The sequence below is a fragment of the Balaenoptera physalus genome (assembly GCF_965194825.1).
Source record: "Balaenoptera physalus genome assembly, chromosome: 2".
NCBI classification, from domain to species: Eukaryota; Metazoa; Chordata; class Mammalia; order Artiodactyla; family Balaenopteridae; genus Balaenoptera; species Balaenoptera physalus.
The window spans coordinates 66,472,657-66,494,594 of record NC_138883.1 but is presented as its reverse complement, the minus strand read 5'-3'; the positions used below and the strand labels follow the sequence as shown (position 1 = coordinate 66,494,594).

The window sequence follows — 21,938 nt, the reverse complement described above, 5'->3', positions numbered from 1 at the left end:
ACATATTTTATATTTTCATCAAGGTTAGTAAAACTTTTGGTTCTTTCATATCTCTCATTTCATTTGGAAAGCATTTACTTAGGAGTCTTAGTAACGATTTTTATTGCTTTCATATTGGCTAAATATGTTCTACCTCTGATTGATTAGTTCTAAGGTGTTTCTGAAATTTCTCATAAAGTTAAAATTGGTTTCTTTAGTAGCATTTCTGGTGCTGGCAACATCAATTTATGGTATGACGTAAGTGTGGATATATAATGTGAGTATTTCTGCCTGCATTTTACTATTTGCTGTTTCTTTGAATTTGTTCTGTGCTGTTGGGTTGACCATGATCTATTACTCTTCAAATTCAGAATGAAATGTAACGAGATGGTTAGTTTTTAAAGTATATTTTGACTGATGTGTTTTAATAAGACTCAATTTAAATGATTATGTCAGTGGTATGGTTGTTTTCACTAATTTAAAAGCAAATGTAAATGTCTTCAGTGTGGCTTTCTATTCAAACTTTGTGTTTTTTTCTTAGCTTTCAGAACAGCATGTTGAATGTTTAGCAAAAACTGGCATAGCACAAATTATTGAAATTACTCTTCTGCAGCACATTCATTATATTAATTGTTAGACTGTATTTAGTTAATACATCAAGGAGGCACTTTACCTCTATAACATAGAATACTGTGTTCTTACTATAATTTTATATCAATGGCCAATTGTTACTATTCCAAGACTTATAAGTGAGTTTATAGGGTTGTCAATTTTATGTGCTCCAAAAATGTATATACTACAGATCATCCCACTCAAACCTAGAAGAGTTATTTCCACAGTAGGTATAGTTTTATGATTTTCAGCTCTGTAATGTTTTCTTGTCATCTCAGCTGATGTGTTGAAAGAGTCCTCAAGAGGGCTTAATCTATGACTGTTAAGAGAAACCTCAGCGGAAGGAGGACTGCTTTTCTTTTCTTTTTTAAAGATTTATTGATTGATTGATTGCTATGTTGGGTCTTCATTTCTGTGCTAGGGCTTTCTCTAGTTGCGGCAAGCGGGGGCCACTCTTCATCGCAGTGCGCGGGCCTATCACTGTCGTGGCCTCTCTTGTTGCGGAGCACAGGCTCCAGACGCGTAGGCTCAGTAGTTGTGGCTCATGGGCCTAGTTGCTCCGCGGCATGTGGGATCTTCCCAGACCAGGGCTCGAACCTGTGTCCCCTGCATTAGCAGGCAGATTCTCAACCACTGCGCCACCAGGGAAGCCCCTAGGACTGCTTTTTAAAAGTAGTAATATCTGATTTTACAGTTCTTACAACAAAATATAAGGGTGTGACAAAAGTGATCTTGAGTTAGTATCTAACTTTGTCCATATAAAGGTACACCTTGCATATGTTTGTTTGTGTATGTGTGTGTAGTTGTTCTGAGCTTTTTGGAAATTGTTCTTAGCCTTCGAAAATCTGAGGAAAGGTTTGGGTATTTTTCCTGGAAAAATGCACGTTCACAAAATTTTAGTGGCATTTTAAGGGTTTCATATATACTTTCTAAAGTATATATGGACTCTAGAACCTCTGTTGATGTAAGAGAAGAGAAGAACACGCTTGAATTTGTCTCATTCTTTACTGATGCTCTGATTGGTAATCTTTAGAGTGACAGAAAGAACCTAACAGATGACATGGGAAGCAAAGGGAGAGATAATGGTTTTAAGAATGAAATGCTGGGTATAATATAAAACTTACTTTGATTTGAATACACTTGAAAAAATATTTTTAGGGAAGTTGGGAAGAAATCTACTCATCCTTAACTTGAATAGCTAGATGTTTTGCTAAGACCCTCTCCAGGTGACTCCAGGTTTAATATTTTGTTAGTAAAGTTTTTAATGGCATTAATGAAATACCTGCCAGGTAGATAATATATGTTGAAATGCTTTATAGGAAGGTGTCATCTTAGAGATGAATCAGTGTAGGAACCAGTTTGTCTGATACATGTATACAAGAACCCAGACCACATTTATTTGCCCTCAGTTATTTTCTCTTCCCTCTTTTCACCTAGTGTTAGGTTAAAGGGTCTGAAAGAGCATTCACAACATCCAGCACCTAACAGCTTTTAGAGAATTTAAAAAAAAAAAAAAAAAAAAAAAAGGATTAAGTAGACCTTCATGGAGTACTGACTCTAAAGACTTCTTTCTTATATTGATGTGTTATGCTATGGTGTAATACTTATTCTTCCCACATAAAGTAATCACTTTATAGTAGTTTTATTTATTTATTGCTTTGTAGTTTAATAAGTTTCATTTTTCTTACTACATTGTAAGCTTTTTGAAGGCAGTTATGATTATCATTCATCTTTGTGTACCGTACAGTAGTGATTCTCTATCTTGAATTATGTATTGACTTTTTTTTTTAAGTTAAAGTCTCAGACTTCCCAGGGCTATATCTGTAGCCATCTCCCAAACTTGAGTTCTTAGTCCTTGATTTTATTAGCCTAGCACAATGGTTCTCAACCAGGGTCAATTTTGACCCGCAGGGAGCATCTGGCAATACCTGGAGACATTTTTGGCTGTCACAAGTCAGGTGAGGAGTTGCTACTGGTATCTGTTGGATTGAGGCCAGGGATGCTGCTAAACACCCTGCAATTCAAAATGTCAGTAATACTGAAGTTGAGAAACCCCGTGTAGCCAAATGTGGTCTTTAATGAAATTCCTGTGAGATTCTAGAAGTCAGTCATACAACGCTTGTTTGTACTTGCTCATTAGGAAAGGCAGGTTTTTCCTCACAGGTCATAGATGTTACTTCTCTATTCTCACCATGATTGGGTAAGAATGTATTTTCAGGAAGGAGGTACTGTGGGTCAAAGCTACATGCTCTTGCTATTTATCTTACTTCTCTGATCTTTATTCTGCTGTAAAACATGTTGTTTCCATTTCATTGTCACAGTCTTAGTTGAGGCTATCATAACTTCTTACTTGGATTATTGCAATGACCTTTTTTTAAAAAAATCGTTTTAATTTGAGGTAATTGTAGATGGACATACCATTGTAAGAAATAATGCAGAGAGATTCCATGCACCCTTTGCCCAGTTTCCCGCAAAGGTAACATTTGCAAAACTAGTAAAATATCGCAAACAGGGTATTGACATTAATGTGACCCGCAGATCTTTAAATTCCCCCAGGTTTGCTTGTACTTGTGAGTGTGTGCACGCACGCGTGCGTGTGTGTACTCTATGCAGTTTCTATGAGTATGTACTCAACTGTGTTGAGGTTCTTTAATTGCACAACTTCTCAGAATTTTTTAACATGCTGTGCTATGTTGAGAATCTCATGAGTGTGGGACAGAGTATATCGAGACCAGAGAAAACTCAAATTGGAAGCCATTGGGGAGAAATTTGATTGCCTATTTCTTTCCTTTTTGAAAAGAGGATTAAAGTTTATATATCATAGACATAAATTTTTAAATTAATTAATCTGTTCTTGGCTGTGTTGGGTCTTCGTTGCTACTTGCAGGCTTTCTCTAGTTGCGGCAAGCAGGGACTACTCTTCGTTGTGGTGTGTGGGCTTCTCATTGTGGTGGCTTCTCTTGTTGCGGAGCACGGGCTCTAAGCACACGGGCTTCAGTAGCTGTGGCACGCGGGCTCAGTAGTTGTAGCTCGCGGGCTCCAGAGCGCAGGCTCAGTAGTTGTGGTGCACGGGCTTAGTTGCTCCGCGGCATGTGGGATCTTCCCGGATCAGGGTTTGAACCCATGTCCCCTGCATTGGCAGGTGGATTCTTAACCACTGTGCCACCAGGGAAGTCCCTCATAGACATAATTTTTTAAATCTTGATTTTTTTCTGGTTACACAAGTGATCTTTATCTTTTCAAAAAGTACTTCCTTTACAAAAGGAAATGTACAACTTACAGTGAAAATTCTGTATAACCTCCCCCCAGTCTTTTCTTTCTCTTTCTTTCTCTACCCTGCTCTAAATTTAAGGGTATTGTTGTCAATAGTTTGGTATTTGTTTTTTAAGTTTTGCTGTAATAGTAACATAAATGATTTATTTTGATGGAATGGAATTACACTATTTATCCTGTTCTTAAACTGTAACATATATCAGTATACGTAAATCTGTTAAAATCAACCTTCTTAATTCGTCTTTATTGTCATTAATTTTGGTGTACTTGATCTGACAAGGACTAAAGGAGATCATTTAAAATTTCTTATTCTGTTTCCATAGAGGTACATATTTCTGCTATACTTTGTTTCTGCTACTTGGTGGATTGAATTCTAGATAATTGTCAAGTGAGTCTCTTTTGTATAGTTCAAAGCTTTTTGCTTTGAAGACAGCTGCAATGTTAACCTTGCTCTTGTAAAAACAAAAAAAATCATTACTTTTTCCATCATTTTGTTTTCAGTTTTTAGGAGTCTGTTTAAATGGCATGTGGTTAGTTAGTCACGTTTAGTTTTTTGTTTTTTGTGTTTTTTTAAATAAATTTGTTTCTTTGTTTGTTTTTGGCTGCATTGGGTCTTCGCTGCTGCGCGAGGGCTTTTCTCTAGTTGCAGCAAGCGGGGGCTCCTCTTCGTTGTGGTGCACGAGCTTCTCATTGCGGTGGCTTCTCTTGTTGCAGAGCACAGGCTCTAGGCGCATGGGCTTCAGTAGTTGTGGCACACGGGCTTACTTGGTCTGTGGCATGTGGGACCTTCCCAGACCAGGGCTCGAACCTGTGTCCCCTGCATTGGCAGGCAGATTCTTAACGACTGTGCCACCAGGGAAGTCCCTCTGTTTAGTTTTGTACCAAGTCTGAGAGTCTTTTATAGCTGATTTGATCTTAATCCATTTACATTTATTTTTTAGTTTGCTTTTTTCTTGTTATCTATTTTTATTCTTCATCAGCAAAAAAAGAGAGAGAGAGAAATAAAGGAACTACTAGTTATTCTTTTTCAGATTCTTTTCCCTTGTAGATTATTACAAAACATTGAGTATAGTTCCCTGTGCTATACAGTAGGTCCTTGTTGGTTATCTGTTTTCTATATAGTAGTGTGTATATGTTGATCCGAAGCTCTTAATTTATCCTCCATGCCCCGTCTCCGCCCGATGATGTTTCATTATGTGTTTAGGATTTTTAAGAAGGCAGTTCGAGAGTGCTATAATTTAAATATTAACTATTACATATTTGAGAACTTAAAAAATTCTGTAGTTGCTTGTTACACACATTTGGATGACATATTGGCTAAATAAAGAATCTTTGACAAATCTTTTTGCCATGAATATTCACATAGAAGAGTCTTCTGACTTCCCAAGTTTTCGTGAGAACTTTGAGGCTAGCCTGATATTTTCCCTCCTTTGTTGGTCATTGGTTTCTTCTGCCTAGATGCTTTTAAGATTTTTGAAGCTTACTGAGTTCAGCAGCATATGTCTATAACTTGATGGTTTACTCCTATTAGTTTATCTTTCCTGGTGCATGGTGAGATCATTCAGTCTACAAATTAAATTCATTATTTCAGAAGAGACCTCGACTGTCTTTGCACTTTTCTCTTTTTCACAAGCAGAATTCCAGAGCATTGGAGTATGTTAATGAACAAACCAGATAAAAATCCGTGCCCTTGTGTGGAGCTTAAATTGTAGCAGGCGTACACCAAAATAATAATGACGATGATGATGATATATGAGAACATTTATATAGTTTTGTGGGTAGGAAAAGCAGTGTAAGAGGGATTAGAAGTACTGGGCAGTACTTAGAGAAAGACAGGCCATAGATTACAATGTTTATTAGTCAATGTAGGCCTCATTGAGAAGGTAAAGGGGACAGCCAGTGCAAAAGTCCTAAGTTAGGAGCATGTTGTCACATGCTAAAAAAGCAAGTAAGCTGTGTAACTTACTTGCACAAGGAAGTAAGGGAAGGGAGTAAAATGATGGAGAAAGTAGAGGAAAAAGAGGTCAGAATATATAGAAGCCGAGTTCAAAGCATGCTAGATTACATATGGCCTTGAAGGCTGTTATTTGTGGGTCACTATCATTCTGGGTGCTTTATTGAGAACGGTATGTAGAGAATGGTGGTAGAAGCAGGGAGGATTGATTGAGCAGTCAACGCAGTAATCTACATATGTGAAATGGTGATAGCTGTATGGACCAGGGAATTAGCAGTGAAGATGGTTAAGATCTCATAGATTTGGAAGTCAGGTGTGAGAAAATAAGAGGGATCAAAAATGACTCCAAGATTTTAGCCTGGCAGCTGAAAGGATGGAATTGCCAGCAACTGAGATGTAGAAGGCTGAAGATAGAGCTCATTTTAAGGAAATCATCAGGAGTTCAGTTTTGCACATTAAGACAGAAATATCTCTTAGACATTCAAGTGAAGAGTCAGGTAGAAGGTTTCAAATGAGTCTGGAGTTCAGGAGAAAGAGCTGAGCTGGCGGTATTAATTTGGGTTAGCAGCATATGGATGACATTACCAAGAGGGTGATTATAGATATTGAGAAAAAAGGGCAGGGACTGAAGCCTGGAGTATTCACAGTATTACAAGGTTGCCGAGGAGGGACAAGCTAAGGAGACTAATAAGGGGAGAACAAGTGAGATAATAGAGGTCGTCTCCTGAAGTTCACTGAAGAGAGTGACTGCTGAAAAGTTAAGTAAGATGAGAGCTGAGAACTGACTATTGCAAAACAATCATTCGTGAACTTAATAAGAGCAGATTTAGTGGAGTGATGAGAGTGATAAACTAATATAAGTACATATAAGAGGGACTGGAAGGAGAGGAATTGGAGACAGTTAGTATAGATGATTTATGTAGAGTTTGTTCTGCAAAAGGGAGTAGAATTCTGGAGCAGTAGCTAGCAGAGAGAAGAAGATTAAGACTTCTTTTAAAAATGGGAGCAAAAGTATTTTTTGGCGTGTGTCAAAGAAATGATATAGTAGAAAAGAGAACTCTGATGATCTTTTCCACTTTATTCTGATTTTTCAATCATATTGAGTCTTTTACTAAAGAGGTATTCATTTCTTTAATGGGTTTTTTTCTTCACTTTCTTTACATTTTGCCTCTGGTTGTCTCATTTCTTCTTTAATCTTTCATTTCAAGAATCCCATCATAAATTTAAGAGAACAGAGAAGTCCAAAATTTCTTGTTTCCTGGATTTATTCTTTGAAAGCCTCCTCAACTGTTTTTTGCTACTTAAGTTTTTCTTGTTTGTTGGTTACACATGAAGCAATTGAGGTATTGTTTTTTTCAGTGTTATTGATTGTATTGATAGTATTTATTGAATATTTGAGGATGTGGCTTAGATGCTCTCCTTTGTTGTGTTGCTGATATTGCTGAAGTGGAAGAGCAGATTCTGTAAAGAGCTATTTATATGCCTTTTCCTGGTCCTGTTTACTTAAATACTAATGATAGTTTTTAATATCCACTGGACACTTAACTGATAACATTGTTTATATTATTTGTGAAATAGAATGTTTATTTTACTGGATATGCTTTTGCAGACATGAGATTTGCCTAAGTGGCCAGGAAAAAAAGACCATGGGTATTTGTATTTAAGCAGAAATTAAGATTTGTATGAATGTAGTAATGAATCAAAAGTTGGATTATCATAAATCAGATCCTGTTTTCCTGCTGGCATAATTATTTATTGGGACCTGCCATTTCTGACTGTTGGTTCATCAAAAGCTATAGATATAAATGACCAAATAACCATATGCCTCAACTTTTTCTTGCATTTCAGAGAACCTTGATGGGATTTTATAGCAGTTGTAATCATCTAGCCTTAGTTTAATTTACGAAATAGATTTTAAATAATATAAGTTAATTTGAATTGGTATAAATTTGTAGCTATAGATTAGCAACTCTTAACTAAGGGTTGTATGTTAGAATAATGTAGAGTTTTTCAAAATTCACATTTTTAAAGAACTTCCTGTAGTGATTCTTATGCTTAAGAACTATCACTTATAGAAAAAAAGTTATATATGTTTTTATTCATCATAAGAGCTAATATAGGAATGTCTAATTCAAAACTATTTTCCTACATAGAGTTTTCTTTTGCACCAGTGTAAATTAGTAGAAAAATTGGTAAAGTCACCTAAGCTTTTTATGCTTTTTTTCCCCCAATATATGTGAACTATAACTTGACTGTCAGGGCAGCTATATGTTAGTAAATTATCTGTTTATACTTTGCCAGAAATTCTATGCTATAAGCCACTTAGCATTTCATTGCCTCAGATTACTGGTGTAATCTGATCTTGGTGTAACTGCAGAATTAAATAACTTGCCCTTGTAACTTTATGGACTTTGGGGGATGGATATTCCCTGAGCATAAGCCAGAGAAATCTACCCCCAATTTTAGTGAAGTATTCAGAGTTTAGATTGGTTCCTAAAGGGTAATATGAAAAGAGAATTTCTTAAGAGTTGATTGGAACAGTTAGGACTAGCTAGCTTACTTTTCTTACAACTTTGTTTTTTAGGTGTCATTGCAGATTAAGATCTTTTATTCCTGTTGCTCCTGCCATAGGCTAGGCATTGCTGTTTTCATTAATTTGCTTAAGTGTAATCTTTTTTACCACTGTATTATCTCTCTAAACAAAAACATCCATCTTTGCCTCAGTTTTCACTTTTGTAGTCAAATGGTGCAGCTAGTAGTTTGCAGGCTGGAAAGCACCTTAGTGCTCCTGAGAAAGAAGAGGACCCAGTCGCTGTATCCATACCTCAGCTTTGAAATTACAGTCTCTTCATTTCTACTTTCTTGCACATTGTTCTGTTTTGGTGGTGGTGGTAGTGGAAGGATTGTTTAAGGAGTAAGGAAGGATCCACACTACTTGACTTGGTGGGCTAGGTCTTGAGCCAGACCAAGTATTCCAGTGCTTTGTTGGTAACATTTCAGACAACTAGTTATATTGTATGTAATCTGTACCTACCAGAGTTTATGTAATCTGTATCATCAGAGTGATAATATATGAAGACTTAGAAGTTGGATTTCATGAGATCTGGGAGTTTGCTAGGTAGAGCAACCTGAAATTGAAATGAAGAAAGGACTTGATTGATTATGTAAGGTATCAGTTGCATAACTTGGAACTTGGAAGAACACATTGAAAGATCAATCCATCCAAAGGAGAGACTCCTCTGGAAAGAACTGAAAATTAAAATGAGGACTGTTGCTTTAAGCATTGAAAGCTCTGCCTGTGTTCCCTTCCCTGCCCCCACACACACTTTTCTGATTAGAAATGGTATGTTTTTATGTGATTTGTAAGTCAGTAACAATACTTATGACAAATATAAATACACCCTACTTAAGGAAGACTGACTCAGAATCTCCTTAAGGGTTGAATTCCAGGCAGTATTTCCTTAGGTTTTTGAAATGTTCACTCCCTGGTTAAGAACCCATTTTCTCCCAATGCAGGATTGAAATTAAACTTTGAAAATTCTTACGTAATTTTGTTTCTTTATTATTGTGAAAATGTTTTGTCCATTACTTATAAAAATTATCTTTTTTGGGGTGCTTAATAAAACATTTTTAATAGACTAAATTAACATCTCCTTTCCCACTGGGATGTTACTTTCTTTTATAAAAATTATCTTAATATTTAAGAAATAGAGTCAATAGATAGGAAGAAAATGGGAAAATGATGGGATTAAAACTCATGGAGTTGCATAGCTTCATTATATAATCAATAATTAAAGCTATGTTATATTCTTACTAATATAGCTATGCACAAAAATCTCACTTGGAACTTCTCCAAAGACCAGATAACAAATGCACCAAATCAACAGACCACACTGAAACTGTGCATTGAGCATTGCTTACTCCTAGTTTCTCCTTTTCACTTGGAATTGAAAAATGATCTTTTCTAATTTCCCTAACTATCCAGTTTTCTATTATTTTCCAAAGGGAAAAGTTTCTTCTATTCAGCCATTTTTTTGTCTGTTCACTTTTGTCTCTTTCTCTTGGTCACGTTGCTGCTTCTAGCAGAATTTATTTAATGAACCCGGTATTGATGGACATTTAGGTTGGATATGGCTTTTAAATATATCTTTTGATACAAAATGTTTATTTACATTGCTTAATACTAATGTTTTTCTGAAGGAAATTAATTTTAATAGTTTTAACTTGAATATGTTTTCTTATAGCAGAAAAAGAAAACTAAGAACTTCAATCCACCAACACGTAGAAATTGGGAAAGTAATTACTTTGGGATGCCCCTCCAGGATCTGGTTACAGCTGAGAAGCCCATACCACTATTTGTTGAAAAATGTGTGGAATTTATTGAAGATACAGGTAGGATAGAAGTATCATTGCAAGAGGTTTGATATAAAATTTCACTTTTGCTACACCAATAGTTTGTCAGATGTTCCTGATTCAAGCTAAAATTTGAAAGAGGTGTATCGTTCTCATTAGGATTGATTATCTTGAGTATTAATTCTAGATGTAACCATCTGATATTTGAAAGCAGTTTTGTTGTTAGCCAGTCATGCTTTTGTTGGACTTCTCTTTATTAAATGGCTAAGTCAAATACTAAAATGTTAAACTTACCTTATTCTGGAATTTAGAATAACTCAGTTATTAAATTATGCTACTGTTTAATCATAGATATGATTTAAATCAATAATTTGAATGTTTGCAACATTTTAAGTCTAATACTATTTTTTAACTCATTTTACACGTGAATTTTTCTTTTACAAATTCATAGCAATATTTGTGAATGTGCAAGAGGTAGCTTGTTTGTGATGTTACTATTTATTCAGCAGCACTAGCTTAATATGGTTTGTATGGTTTGAGTTGTATTTGTAAGGAGTGTGTAGATATCCTCACTGTTTTAAAAACAAGCCTGCTCTTATGTTTACTTTGTCTGATGAAACCATTACTGAGGGTTGGACTAGTCAGAGTTGGGTAATAAAGGCAGAATATTATGTTTATGTGCATTTAAAATGAATACAAGTTAACCATGAAACGAGTGATTTGAATGGACTCCAAAATTTAATGGTTTAAAAACATGAGCTAATTTCATTTTAGCTTTATTTATTCTTAATGACCTCTTTTGATAAACAAGTATTGTTTAAAGAATAAACAAGTTAGGATGCCCATGTCCTATCCAAAAAATCAAGCTTATTTTTACTTAGGTGTATGTACGCCATACCATTTCATCTTGACTGTCAGCTAAGTTCTATACGTACATATTAGGTTGTCTGGTGAGAAGTGCTAACTTTCAGTTTTAATAACGAGTGGAATATGGGGCAATACCTGTTATCCACTGGTATTAGAGTTGAAATAGCCTATCTTCTCCCTTAAGTTAATAAATTTTAATTTATAGAGCCTGTATTTGGATATGCCTTCAATCATTTGTTTTTTCCTTCAACAGAAGTATTAGGCAAATTTCTTTATGTATTTCTGTCCATCTTTAGCATAGTAGAAATGCAGAGGTTCTTATAATGTTAGCTACCTGCTTTGAGGTTAAAGACATCTCATTTTCTCTAGTAATATAATTAGGCCTTGTGGATATGACTGAGCAATTCAAAAAGACTTTTCTTTTGTGATTAGAAAATAACAATAAAGTAATAATGGATTGCATTTTGTACATTTATTTTTATAATTAAAAAGTCCCACTTCTTGAATATTTTCGTGGTAGTTGAGTGATTTGGCTTGAGGAAAATAAATTCCAAGTGTAAGATAAAATGAAAATTCTAGTTCAATTCTTAGCAACATTTGAATTAGTTCAGTCAACTGGCAGGTAATTTATATATTTAAGTGCTTTGTTAGAAGTATACTTAGGTACCATAAGACCATAAGAATACTTATATAAAGATTAAAGCTAGTTCTTTTGTTGATGTAGTAGTATGTATCATTTTGTTACTGATTAATGCTAATCCATTTTAGCAGAAATTCTCAGTTTAAGAATTGAATAGCAGATTCTCATTATGGACTGGAGCAGCCATCTCCATATTTAAGGTTTAACTTGTAACGTAAATATAATCAACACCCTTGTTTAGAGGACTAACCTTCTTTTAAACAACCCTGAAGAAAATATGGTGGAAGTTTTTAAAATCAGCTTTACTGTTATAACTTACATGCAATAAAATTTACCAATTTTAATTATACAGTATGAGTTTTAATAACTCTAGTCATATAAGCACCACCACAATCAAGATATAGAACATTTTTATCACCTCAAAAAGCATCTAGTCTTTTGTCACGTATGATGTTAGCTCTTAGTTTTTTGTAGATATTCTTTATCAGGTTGAAAAATATCCTTCTATTCTGTTTTTCTAAAGAAAGCACTGGCTCTTTTAATTTTTTAAGATTTATTATTTATTTATTTATTTATTTATTTATTTATTTATTTATTTATTTATTTATTTTAGTCTGCGTCGGGTTTTAGTTGCGGCACGTGGGGGTCTTCGTTGAGGCACGCGGGATCTTTCTCGTTGCGGTGCTCGGGCTCTTCATTGTGATGCCTGGGCTTCTCTCTAGTTGTGGCGTGTAGGTTTTCTCTTCTCTAGTTGTAGTGTGCAGGTTCCAGAGCACCAGGACTCTGTAGTTTGCAGCACGCGGGCTCTAGTTGAGGCACATGAGCTCAGTAGTTGTGGCATGTGGGCTTTAGTTGCCCTGCGGCATGGGGGATCTTAGTTCCCTGACCAGGGATTGAACCCGCGTTCCCTGCATTGGAAGGTGGATTCTTTACCACTGAACCACCAGGAAAGTCCCAATCCTTCTATTCTTAGTTTGCTGCATTTTTATCCAAAACGGATGTTGATTTTGTCATGTGGCTTTTCTGCTTCTGTTGATATGATCATAGAGTTCTTATTAAAGTCTGTTTATGTGGTGAATTATATTAATTGATTTTTTTTTTGAGGCTTTTTTTTCGGCTGTGGGGTCTTCATTGGGTCTTCGTTGCTGTGCACAAGCTTCTCATTGTCGTGGCTTCTCTTATTGCGGAGCACAGGCTCTAGGCACGCAGGCTTCAGTAGTTGTGACTCATGGGCTCTAGAGCGCAGGCTCAGTAGTTGTGGCGCACGGGCTTAGTTGCTCCGCGGCATGTGGGATCTTCCCGGGCCAGGGCACGAACCCGTGTGCCCTGTATTGGCAGGTGGAATCTTAACCACTGTGCCACCAGGGAAACCCCATTAATTGATTTTTAAATGTTGATTTTTAAACTAACCTTGCGTTCCTGGGTTAGTCATGCACCACTTGGTCATAATGTTTTATCGCTGGATCCAGTTTGTTAACATCCAGTTAACATGTTAAGGATTTCTGCATTCTAAGAAATATTGGTCTATAGTTTTCTTTTCTTGCAGTGTCTTTGTCTGGTTTTACTATCAGGGTAAACCTGGCATCATAGACTGAGTCTATTTTCTGGAAAAGTTTGTATAGAATGGTAATATTTCTTTATTAAATTTCTGTAGAGTTTACCGGGGAAACTATTTGGACCTGGAATCTTGTTTGTGAGGAGGCTTTTAACTGTACATTAAATTCCTTTAATAGATACAGGACTGTACAGATTTTCAGTTTCTTCAGTAAACATTGATTGTTTGTGTCTTTCAAGGAGTTTGTCCATTTCATTCAAGTTGGCAGAGGTGGTTTATAAAATTCCTTATCATGCTTTTAATGTCTGTAGCATCTGTCTTCTCTTTTGTTTTTGGCATTACTGATTTTTTTTTTTTGTCCTCTTGAGAGAGGTTTATCAATTTTATTGATCTTTCAAAGAACCAACTTTTGGTTTTATTGATTTTCCTCTCTTGTCCATTTCTGAGTTCATTGAATTCTACTTTTTTCTGTTTTCCTTCTTTCTGCTTTCATTTGTTTCTTTATAGTTTCTTAAAATGGAAGCTAGATAATGATTTTGACCAGTCTTCTACTATAATGTTTAATGTTTAAAAATTTCCTGTAAACATTATTTTAGCTGTGTGCCACTGATCTTGATATGTTGTTTCCATTTTCATTCAGTTCAAAATACTTTGTAATTTCCCTTTTGACTTTTTAATTTAACTCATTGATTATTAAAAGTGTTTTATTTCTAAATGTTTTCCAGATATCTTTCTGTTATTCATTTCTAGTTTAATTCTATTGTAGTTGGAAAACAGTTTGATTTCAGTGTAAGTTTATTGAGACTTGTTATTTATAGCCCAGAATATGGTCTGTTTTGAAGAATGTTCCATGGAGCCTTCAGCAGAATGTTTTTTAAGCTGTTGTGTGAAGGGTTCTATAAATGTCAGGTCAAGTTCTTGAGAGTATTCGTCAAGTCTTGGCTATCCTTACTGATTTTCTTGTTGACTTGCTTTTTTAATTGAGTACTATTGAAATCTGAAATCATGATTGAGATTTGTCTGTTTCTCCTTTCAGTTGTATTAGTTTTTGCTTCATGTGTTTTGAAATTCTTTTAGTTGCACATACATTTAGGATTATGTCTTTTTTTATGAACTGACGTATTATCATTATGAAGCATTCTCCTTGTTCTGAAGCCTCATTCGTCTAAAATTAACATAGCCAATGGTATTTTCTTTTGAGTAGTGTCTATGTGGTATATCTTTTTTCATCCTTTCATTTGTATCTTTATATTTAACGTAATTTCTTGTGGATAGCATATCTGAATCTGACAATCCACTTCTTTTAAGTGGAGCATTTATTAGGTCATTGGCTTTTCGTGTAATAATCAACATAACTGGTTTTAAGTCTGCCATCTTGTTTTTATTTTCTTTTTGTCTCATGTGAACATTATTCCTTTTCTTTTCCTGCCTTCTTTTGGATTAAGTGAATATTTTTTATTCTATTTTAACTCCAATGTCAGGGTTATTAGTTATATTTATCTGTTAGGATTTTTTAGTGGTGCTGTAGAATTTGAAATAATAAAAAGTTCAGAAAGTTAAAAAGGCATCAGTTATCACTTTTATACCATCGTAGTGACTTTGCTTTTTAAATGAATGGACAATGATGTACAGTTTTTACTGTGTGGCCACTGGTTTAAAAGATGCTGACTTTGTTTTTTCATTCATTTTTGCGGGAAAAGGGGACTTGTACATAAGGTCAGTCCTGCTCCCTCAGAATCATGTTAAATGTGGCTAACAGTGTAGGTACAGAACTGTAGTTAGTTGTGCATTTGTGATTTTTATCACTGTTTGTTTAATCACAGTTCATCTTCAGACAACATTACACCACCATGATATGTAGCTTAAGAACCTTGGAACAGTTCATTTAACCCTCCTATCCCTTGTTCTTTTGTTGTTAATTGTTAAAACATTTTAATTTTACAATATGTTTTAAACATCACAGTATATGTTCATAATTTTTGCTTAAATCAGATAATTATCCTTGTTTTTGAAAGATATCACATACTCTACAATTCACCCAGTTAAATTGTACAATCCAGTGGTATGTTTGTATATTCACAGAGTTGTGCAGCCATCGGCACTTTCAATTTTAGAGCATTTTCATCACCCCCAAAATAAACCCCACCCATTAAGCAGTCACTCCCTATTCTCCACACCCACCTTCCCTTAACTTTCTGTCTCTATAGATTTACCTGTTCTGATCTCTTATGACTGGCTTCTTTGATTTAACATAGTGTTTTATAACATCAGTGTTAGCATCTGTCAGTACTTCATTCATTTTTATTGTTGAATAATTTTCCATTGATGAACATTTGTGTTGTTTGCCACTTTTTGACTATTGTGAATATTGCTGCTGTGAACCCTCCTGTAAAAGTTTTGTGTGGACACGTTTTTCACTTCTTTTGAGTATATATATCTAAGAGTGGAATTTCTAGATCATATAGTAGCTCTATGTTTAACCTTTTGAGGAATTTACCAGACTGTCTTCCAAAGTGGCTGCACCATTTTACATTCCCACCAGCAATATGCAAGAGTTCCAGTTTCTCCACATCTTTGCTAACACTTATTTTCTGATTTTTTGATTATAGCCATCCTAGTGGGTATGAAATGGTATCTCATATGGTTTTGATTTGCATTTCCATGATGACAAATGATGTTGGACATATTTTCAGGTGTTTATTGGCCATTTGTATATCTTCTTTGGAGAAGTATATATTCAGATACTTTACCATTTTTAAATTGAGTTGTTTGTCTTACTGTTGAGTTTGTTTTTTTTTTTTTTAATTGTGAGATGAATGCACCCAAAGCCTTTTATTTATTTATTTATTTATGGCTGTGTTGGGTCTTCGTTTCTGTGCGAGGGCTTTCTCTAGTTGTGGCAAGCAGGGGCCACTCTTCATCGCGGTGCGCGGGCCTCTCACTATCGCGGCCTCTCTTCTTGCGGAGCACAGGCTTCAGACGCGCAGGCTCAGTAATTGTGGCTCACGGGCCCAGCTGCTCCGCGGCATGTGGGATCCTCCCAGACCAGGGCTCGAACCCGTGTCCCCTGCATTGGCAGGCAGATTCTCAACCACTGCGCCACCAGGAAGCCCTCTTACTGTTGAGTTTAAAAGCTCTTTATATATCCTGGATACAAGTTGCTTTCAATATGACTTGCAAAAATTTTTTCCCCAGATTCCTTGTTGGTATCATTTGAAGCACAAAAGTTGAAAATTTTGATGAAATCCAGTTTTTAAAAAAATTTTGTTATTGTGCACATGGTATCATATCTAAGAAGGTTTTGCCAAACCCAAGATCACAAAGATTTATTCCTATATATTCTTCTAAGAGTTTTTTGGTTTTAGCTCTTTCATTGAGGTCTATGATCCATTTTGAGTTAATTTTTGTGTATGGCACAAGGAAGGATTCCAGCTTGATTCGTTTGCTTCTGCGTATCCATTGTCCAAGCACCATTTATTGAATTGCCTTGGCATTCTTTTTGAAAATCAATTGACTGTAAATATGAGTACTTTTGCACTTCCACGTATATTCCATTGATCTATATGCCTATCCATTTTTTTTTAATATTTATTTGGTTGCACTGAGTCTTAGTTGTGGCAGGTGGGCTCCTTAGTTGTGGCTCATTGGCTCCTCAGTTGCAGCGTGCCGGCTCCTCAGTTGTGGCATGCGAACTCTTAGTTGCAGCATGCATGTGGGATCTAGTTACCTGACCAGGGATCGAACCTGGGCCCCCTGCATTGGGAGCATGGAGTCTTAACCACTGCACCACCAGGGAAATCCCTATGCCTATCCTTTTTTGCCAGTACCACTTTGTTTTCATTATTTAGCTTTCTAGTAAGTTTTGAAATCGAGAAGTGTAGTCCTTCAACTTTGTTCTTCTGATAGTTCTAGGCTGTTGATGGATTTCGTTTTTCTTTTCAGCTTTTTTTTTTAAATTTATTTATTTTATTTATTTATTTTTGGATGCGTTGGGTCTTCGTTGCTATGCGCGGGCTTTCTCTAGTTGTGGCGAGCGGGGGCTACTCTTCATTGCGGTCTGTGAGCTTCTCATTGCTGTGGCTTCTCTTGTTGTGGATCATGGGCTCTAGACGCGCGGGCTTCAGTAATTGTGGCACGTGGGCTCAGTAGTTGTGGCTTGCGGGCTCTAGAGCGCAGGCTCAGTAGTTGTGGCACACGGGCTTCGTTGCTCTGTGGCATGTGGGATCTTCCTGGACCAGGGTGCGAACCCGTATCCCCTGCATTGGCAGGCGGGTAACCACTGCGCCACCTGGGATGCTCTTCTTTTCAGCTTTTTAAAGACTGCTTGTTGTCTTCTGCATGATATTTAAAAGGAAATCTGCTACTATTCTTACCAGTATTCCTCTGTATATGATGTGTTCCCCTTTCTCCCTCGATTCCCAGATGCTTTTAACATTTTTCTCTCTAGTTTTTTAGCAATTTTATTAAAAATGTATTTTAGTGTGTGCTTTAAAAAAAAAAAAACACTTCTGCTTGAGGTTTCTGGAGCTTCTTAGATCTCATGGTTTATAATTTTCAAATTTGCGGCCATTATTGGAATATTTTTTCCTGTTCTATTTCCCAGTTATGGACTCCAGTTACATGGTGTTAGACATCTTAAAATTGTTCTGCAGCTTACTGAGACTGTTCATTTTTTTAAACCTTTTTTTCTTTCTGGGTTTCATTTCACCTAGACTGTGTGTCTATTGCTATATTTTCTAGTTCACTGATTTTTTTATTTTCTTCCTGTATGGTCAAATCTAGAAGTTCCATTTTAAGTCTCTTTTTTATTTGTTTCATTTATCAATATCATGTTGATATTTTCTTTTATATCTTTAAATATACTTATAAAATTTATAATAGCTGTTTTAAGGTCCTTGTTTTATGGATTCTGTCATATTTTATTTCTCGGTCTGTTTATGTTTCTGTTGGCTTTTCTCCTGGTTATGGGTTGTGTTTTTCTGCTTCTTTGACTGGCGGTTTTGATTTGACATCAGACATTTTTAATTTTTCATTTTGAGTGGTGAATTTTCTAGTGTTCCTTTAAAGAGTGTTGGATTTGTTTTGTCATGTGTTAAGCCTTTTGTGTATCAGTCTGGTCCTTTCTAGGCTTGCTTATAAGTTTATTTTGGCAGATCCATGGCAGCTTTTATTCTAGTGTTTATTTAGACCTACTTTAAGGTATGAAGACTTCACTTAGTGCCCTGCATATTAGGTGGTCTTAAATCAGCTATACTTCAATTAAAAAAAAGAAAACAGTACTTAAAAAAAAAAAAAAAAGGTATTTTGAGAATAGAACTTGGACTAGTCTCAGCCCCTGTCCTCAGAAAGTTTCCTCTCACACACTTGCAGTATTCAACCAAAGACTCCAGTGTCTTTTCTGCATATCTCTGAGGCTCTTTCTGTATATATCTCTCCCTCTTTTTTTGGTACTCTACCTCACAAATTCTAGACATCTCATCCTTTCTGAACTCCTGTCTCCATATTCTCAACTCTGGTAGGCCATTATGATTCCACCTCTCTGCACTGCTATCTAAAATCTGTTTCCAGGCACTAAATTGGGGCATTCAGACATTTTAATTTATTTGCTTCTTTTTCCTTACAGATCGGTTTTGAGCTGCCTATAGTTCAGTGTCTGAAAACTGTTGTTTCATATAAATTTTACAGTTTTTAGTTGAAGTTGTGCTTAAGTTCCAGTTGGGAAATGACCCTTGAAATATTAGTATAAGTTTTTTTTTTTTTAATTTTTTTTTTTAAACGCATTGTTTACTTTGTTTATTTATTTATTTATTTATTTTTGGCTGTGTTGGGTCTTCATTTCTGTGCGAGGGCTTTCTCTAGTTGTGGCAAGCGGGGGCCACTCTTCATCGCAGTGCGCGGGCCTCTCACTATCGCGGCCTCTCTTGTTGCGGAGCACAGGCTCCAGACGCGCAGGCTCAGTAATTGTGGCTCATGGGCCCAGTTGCTCTGCGGCATGTGGGATCTTCCCAGACCAGGGCTCGAACCCGTGTCCCCTGCATTGGCAGGCAGATTCTCAACCACTGCGCCACCAGGGAAGCCCAGTATAAGTTTTAAGTAGACAAAAAGTGTGGTGGAGAGAGATTGAAAAGAAAGAGTAATAGTCCTCTCTCAGGAACTAGGATGGATAAGGAGTTGAAAGAGGTCTCAAAAATGCCTCTCAGATTCTATATTAGGGTGACTATAGGTGGTACACCATTAATGAAAACAGGAATTATGGTATGAAAAGCAGATTTGACAGTTTGATAATAGATTCATATTATGTACATCTTAAATCTCAAGGTGCCTGTAGGGCAGTGGTCCCCAACTTTTTTTTTGGCCCCAGGGATCGGTTTTGTAGAAGACAATTTTTCCACAGACTGGCAGGGGCACGGTGTGTGTGTGGGAGGTGGTTTCAGGGTGATTCAAGCACATTACATTTATTGTGCACTTTATTTCTGTTAATATTACATTGTAATATATAATGAAATAATCATGCAACTCACCATAACGCAGAATCAATGGGAGCCCTGAGCTTGTTTTCCTGTAACTAGATGGTCCCATCTGGTGGTGTTGGGAGACAATGACAGCCAAAGTGTGGTGCTTATGTCCAGTCTACTATGTAAGATGCAGCTTAATGGTCACTTGCCACTCACTGATAGGGTTTTGATACGTTTCTGCAAGCAGTTGGTTTATTATGGTCTCTGTGCAATCAAACCTCTCTGCCAGTGAAAATCTGTATTTGCAGCCGCTCTCCAGCACTGCAGTGGGGAGCAGCTGTAAATACAGATGAAGCTTCCCTCACTTGCCCGCTGCTCACCTCCTGCTGTGTGGCCTGGTTCCTTAAAAGTTCAAGATTCAGTTGAATGTATGGCTATGGATCTTTGGAAAGTTATTTGATCTTAAGATGAGATTTTGGTAATTGTCATTGTATAGATATTAATGTAAACTATGTGCTGATGAAATTCAGGGTGAGCATAGAGAGTGAGAAGAAAAGGTCACACTGCAAATAGGCTGTACAAAAGAATGGAGCCCTAAAACGCTAAGAAAAAAATTTTTAATGAGAAGGAAGCGTGGTTATCAGCTTTGAAGTTACAAGGGTTAGATGACTTAGAATACTTTTTTTTTTTTTTACATTTTTATTCAGGTGAAATTCATATATTATAAAATTAACCATTTTAAAGTGTACAGTTCAGTGACATGTAGTACATTTACCATGTTGTACAACCACCACTTCATCTAGTTCCAAAGATTTTCATCACCCCAAAGAAAACTATACTGATTAAGTGGTTATTCCCTTCCCTTTTCCCCCCTTGCTCCATCCTCTGCAACCATAAACCTACTTTCTGTCTTTATGGTTTTACTTATTCTGGATAGTTCATATAAATGAAATCACACAATGTGTGACCTTTTGTCTGGCTTCTGTCATTTCGCGTAATGTTTTTGAGATTCATCTGTTATAGCATGTGTCATTGTATGGATATATACCGCATTTGGTTTATTTGTTCACTTGGTGGGCATTTGGTTTGTTTCCACCCTTTCGCTGTTGTGAACAGTGCAGCAGTGAACATTCATGTACAAATATTTGTTTGAATACCTGTTTTCAGTTCTTTTGGTTACATACTTAGGAGTGAAATGGTGGGTTGTATGGTAATTCTATATTTAACTTTTTGAGGAAATGTCAAACTGTTTTCTGCATTTTACATTTCCATCAGCAATGTATAAGGGTTCAAATTTGTCTACATCCTCCTCAACACATGTTATATTGTGTGTGTGTGTGTGTGTGTGTGTGTGTGTGTTTTATTTATTTTTATTTTTTTATACAGCAGGTTCTTATTAGTTATCTATTTTATACATATTAGTGTGTATATGTCAATCCCAATCTCCCAATTCATCCCACCACCACCATTCCCCCACTTTCCCCCCTTGGTGTCTATACATTTGTTCTCTACATCTGTGTCTCTATTTCTGCCTTGCAAACTTGTTCATCTGTACCATTTTTCTAGATTCCACATATATGTGTTAATATACGATATTTGTTTTTCTGTTTCTGACTCACTTCACTCTGTATGACAGTCTCTAGATCCATCCACATCTCTACAAATGACCTTTATGGCTGAGTAGTATTCCATTGTATATATGTACCACATCTTCTTTATCCATTCATTTGTCCATGGGCATTTAGGTTGCTTCCATGACCTGGGTATTGTAAATAGTGCAGTGAACATTGGGGTGCATGTGTCTTTTTGAATTATGGTTTTCTCTAGGTATATGCCCAGTAGTGGGATTGCTGGGCTCATATGGTAAATATTTTTAATTTTTTAAGGAACCTCCATACTGTTCTCCATAGTGGCTGTATCAATTTACATTCCCACCAACAGTGCAAGAGGGTTCCCTTTTCTCCACACCCTCTCCAGCATTTATTGTTTGTAGATTTTTTGATGGTGGCCATTCTGACTGGTGTGAGGTGATACCTCATTGTAGTTTTTTTTTTTTTTTTTAAACATCTTTATTGAAGTATAATTGCCTTACAATGGTGTGTTAGCTTCTGCTTTATAACAAAGTGAATCAGTTATACATATACAATATGTTCCCATATCTCTTCCCTCTTGCATCTCCCTCCCTCCCACCCTCCCCATCCCACCCCTCTAGGTGGTCACAAAGCACTGAGCTGATCTCCCTGTGCTATG

At 36.2% G+C, this 21,938-nt stretch overlaps 1 protein-coding gene and 1 long non-coding RNA gene across 10 annotated transcripts in view; one reads left to right on the top strand and one right to left on the bottom strand.

Moving 5' to 3' along the window:
* The window catches only part of ARHGAP5 (Rho GTPase activating protein 5), an 83,737-nt gene that overhangs the window by 23,603 nt on the left and 38,196 nt on the right, over positions 1-21,938 (top strand). For 6 of the 9 annotated variants that reach the window (XR_014261125.1, XR_014261126.1, XR_014261127.1 and 3 more), the window contains exon 3: positions 10,063-10,210. The exons of 2 other annotated variants lie outside the window; for them this stretch is intronic. Coding sequence is in view for 4 of the 7 variants with exons in the window: in XM_082452043.1 (XP_082308169.1) it covers positions 10,063-10,210 (148 nt within the window). In the remaining 3 variants the exon portion in view is untranslated. The remainder of the gene's footprint in view (positions 1-10,062; positions 10,211-21,938) is intronic. One more of the 9 variants, XM_082452044.1, reaches the window with a different exon arrangement.
* Positions 19,903-21,938, bottom strand: part of LOC309656169 — a 224,613-nt gene continuing 222,577 nt past the window's right edge. Inside the window, exon 2 of the long non-coding RNA XR_014261199.1 lies at positions 19,903-21,722. This is a non-coding gene — a long non-coding RNA (uncharacterized lncRNA). The remainder of the gene's footprint in view (positions 21,723-21,938) is intronic.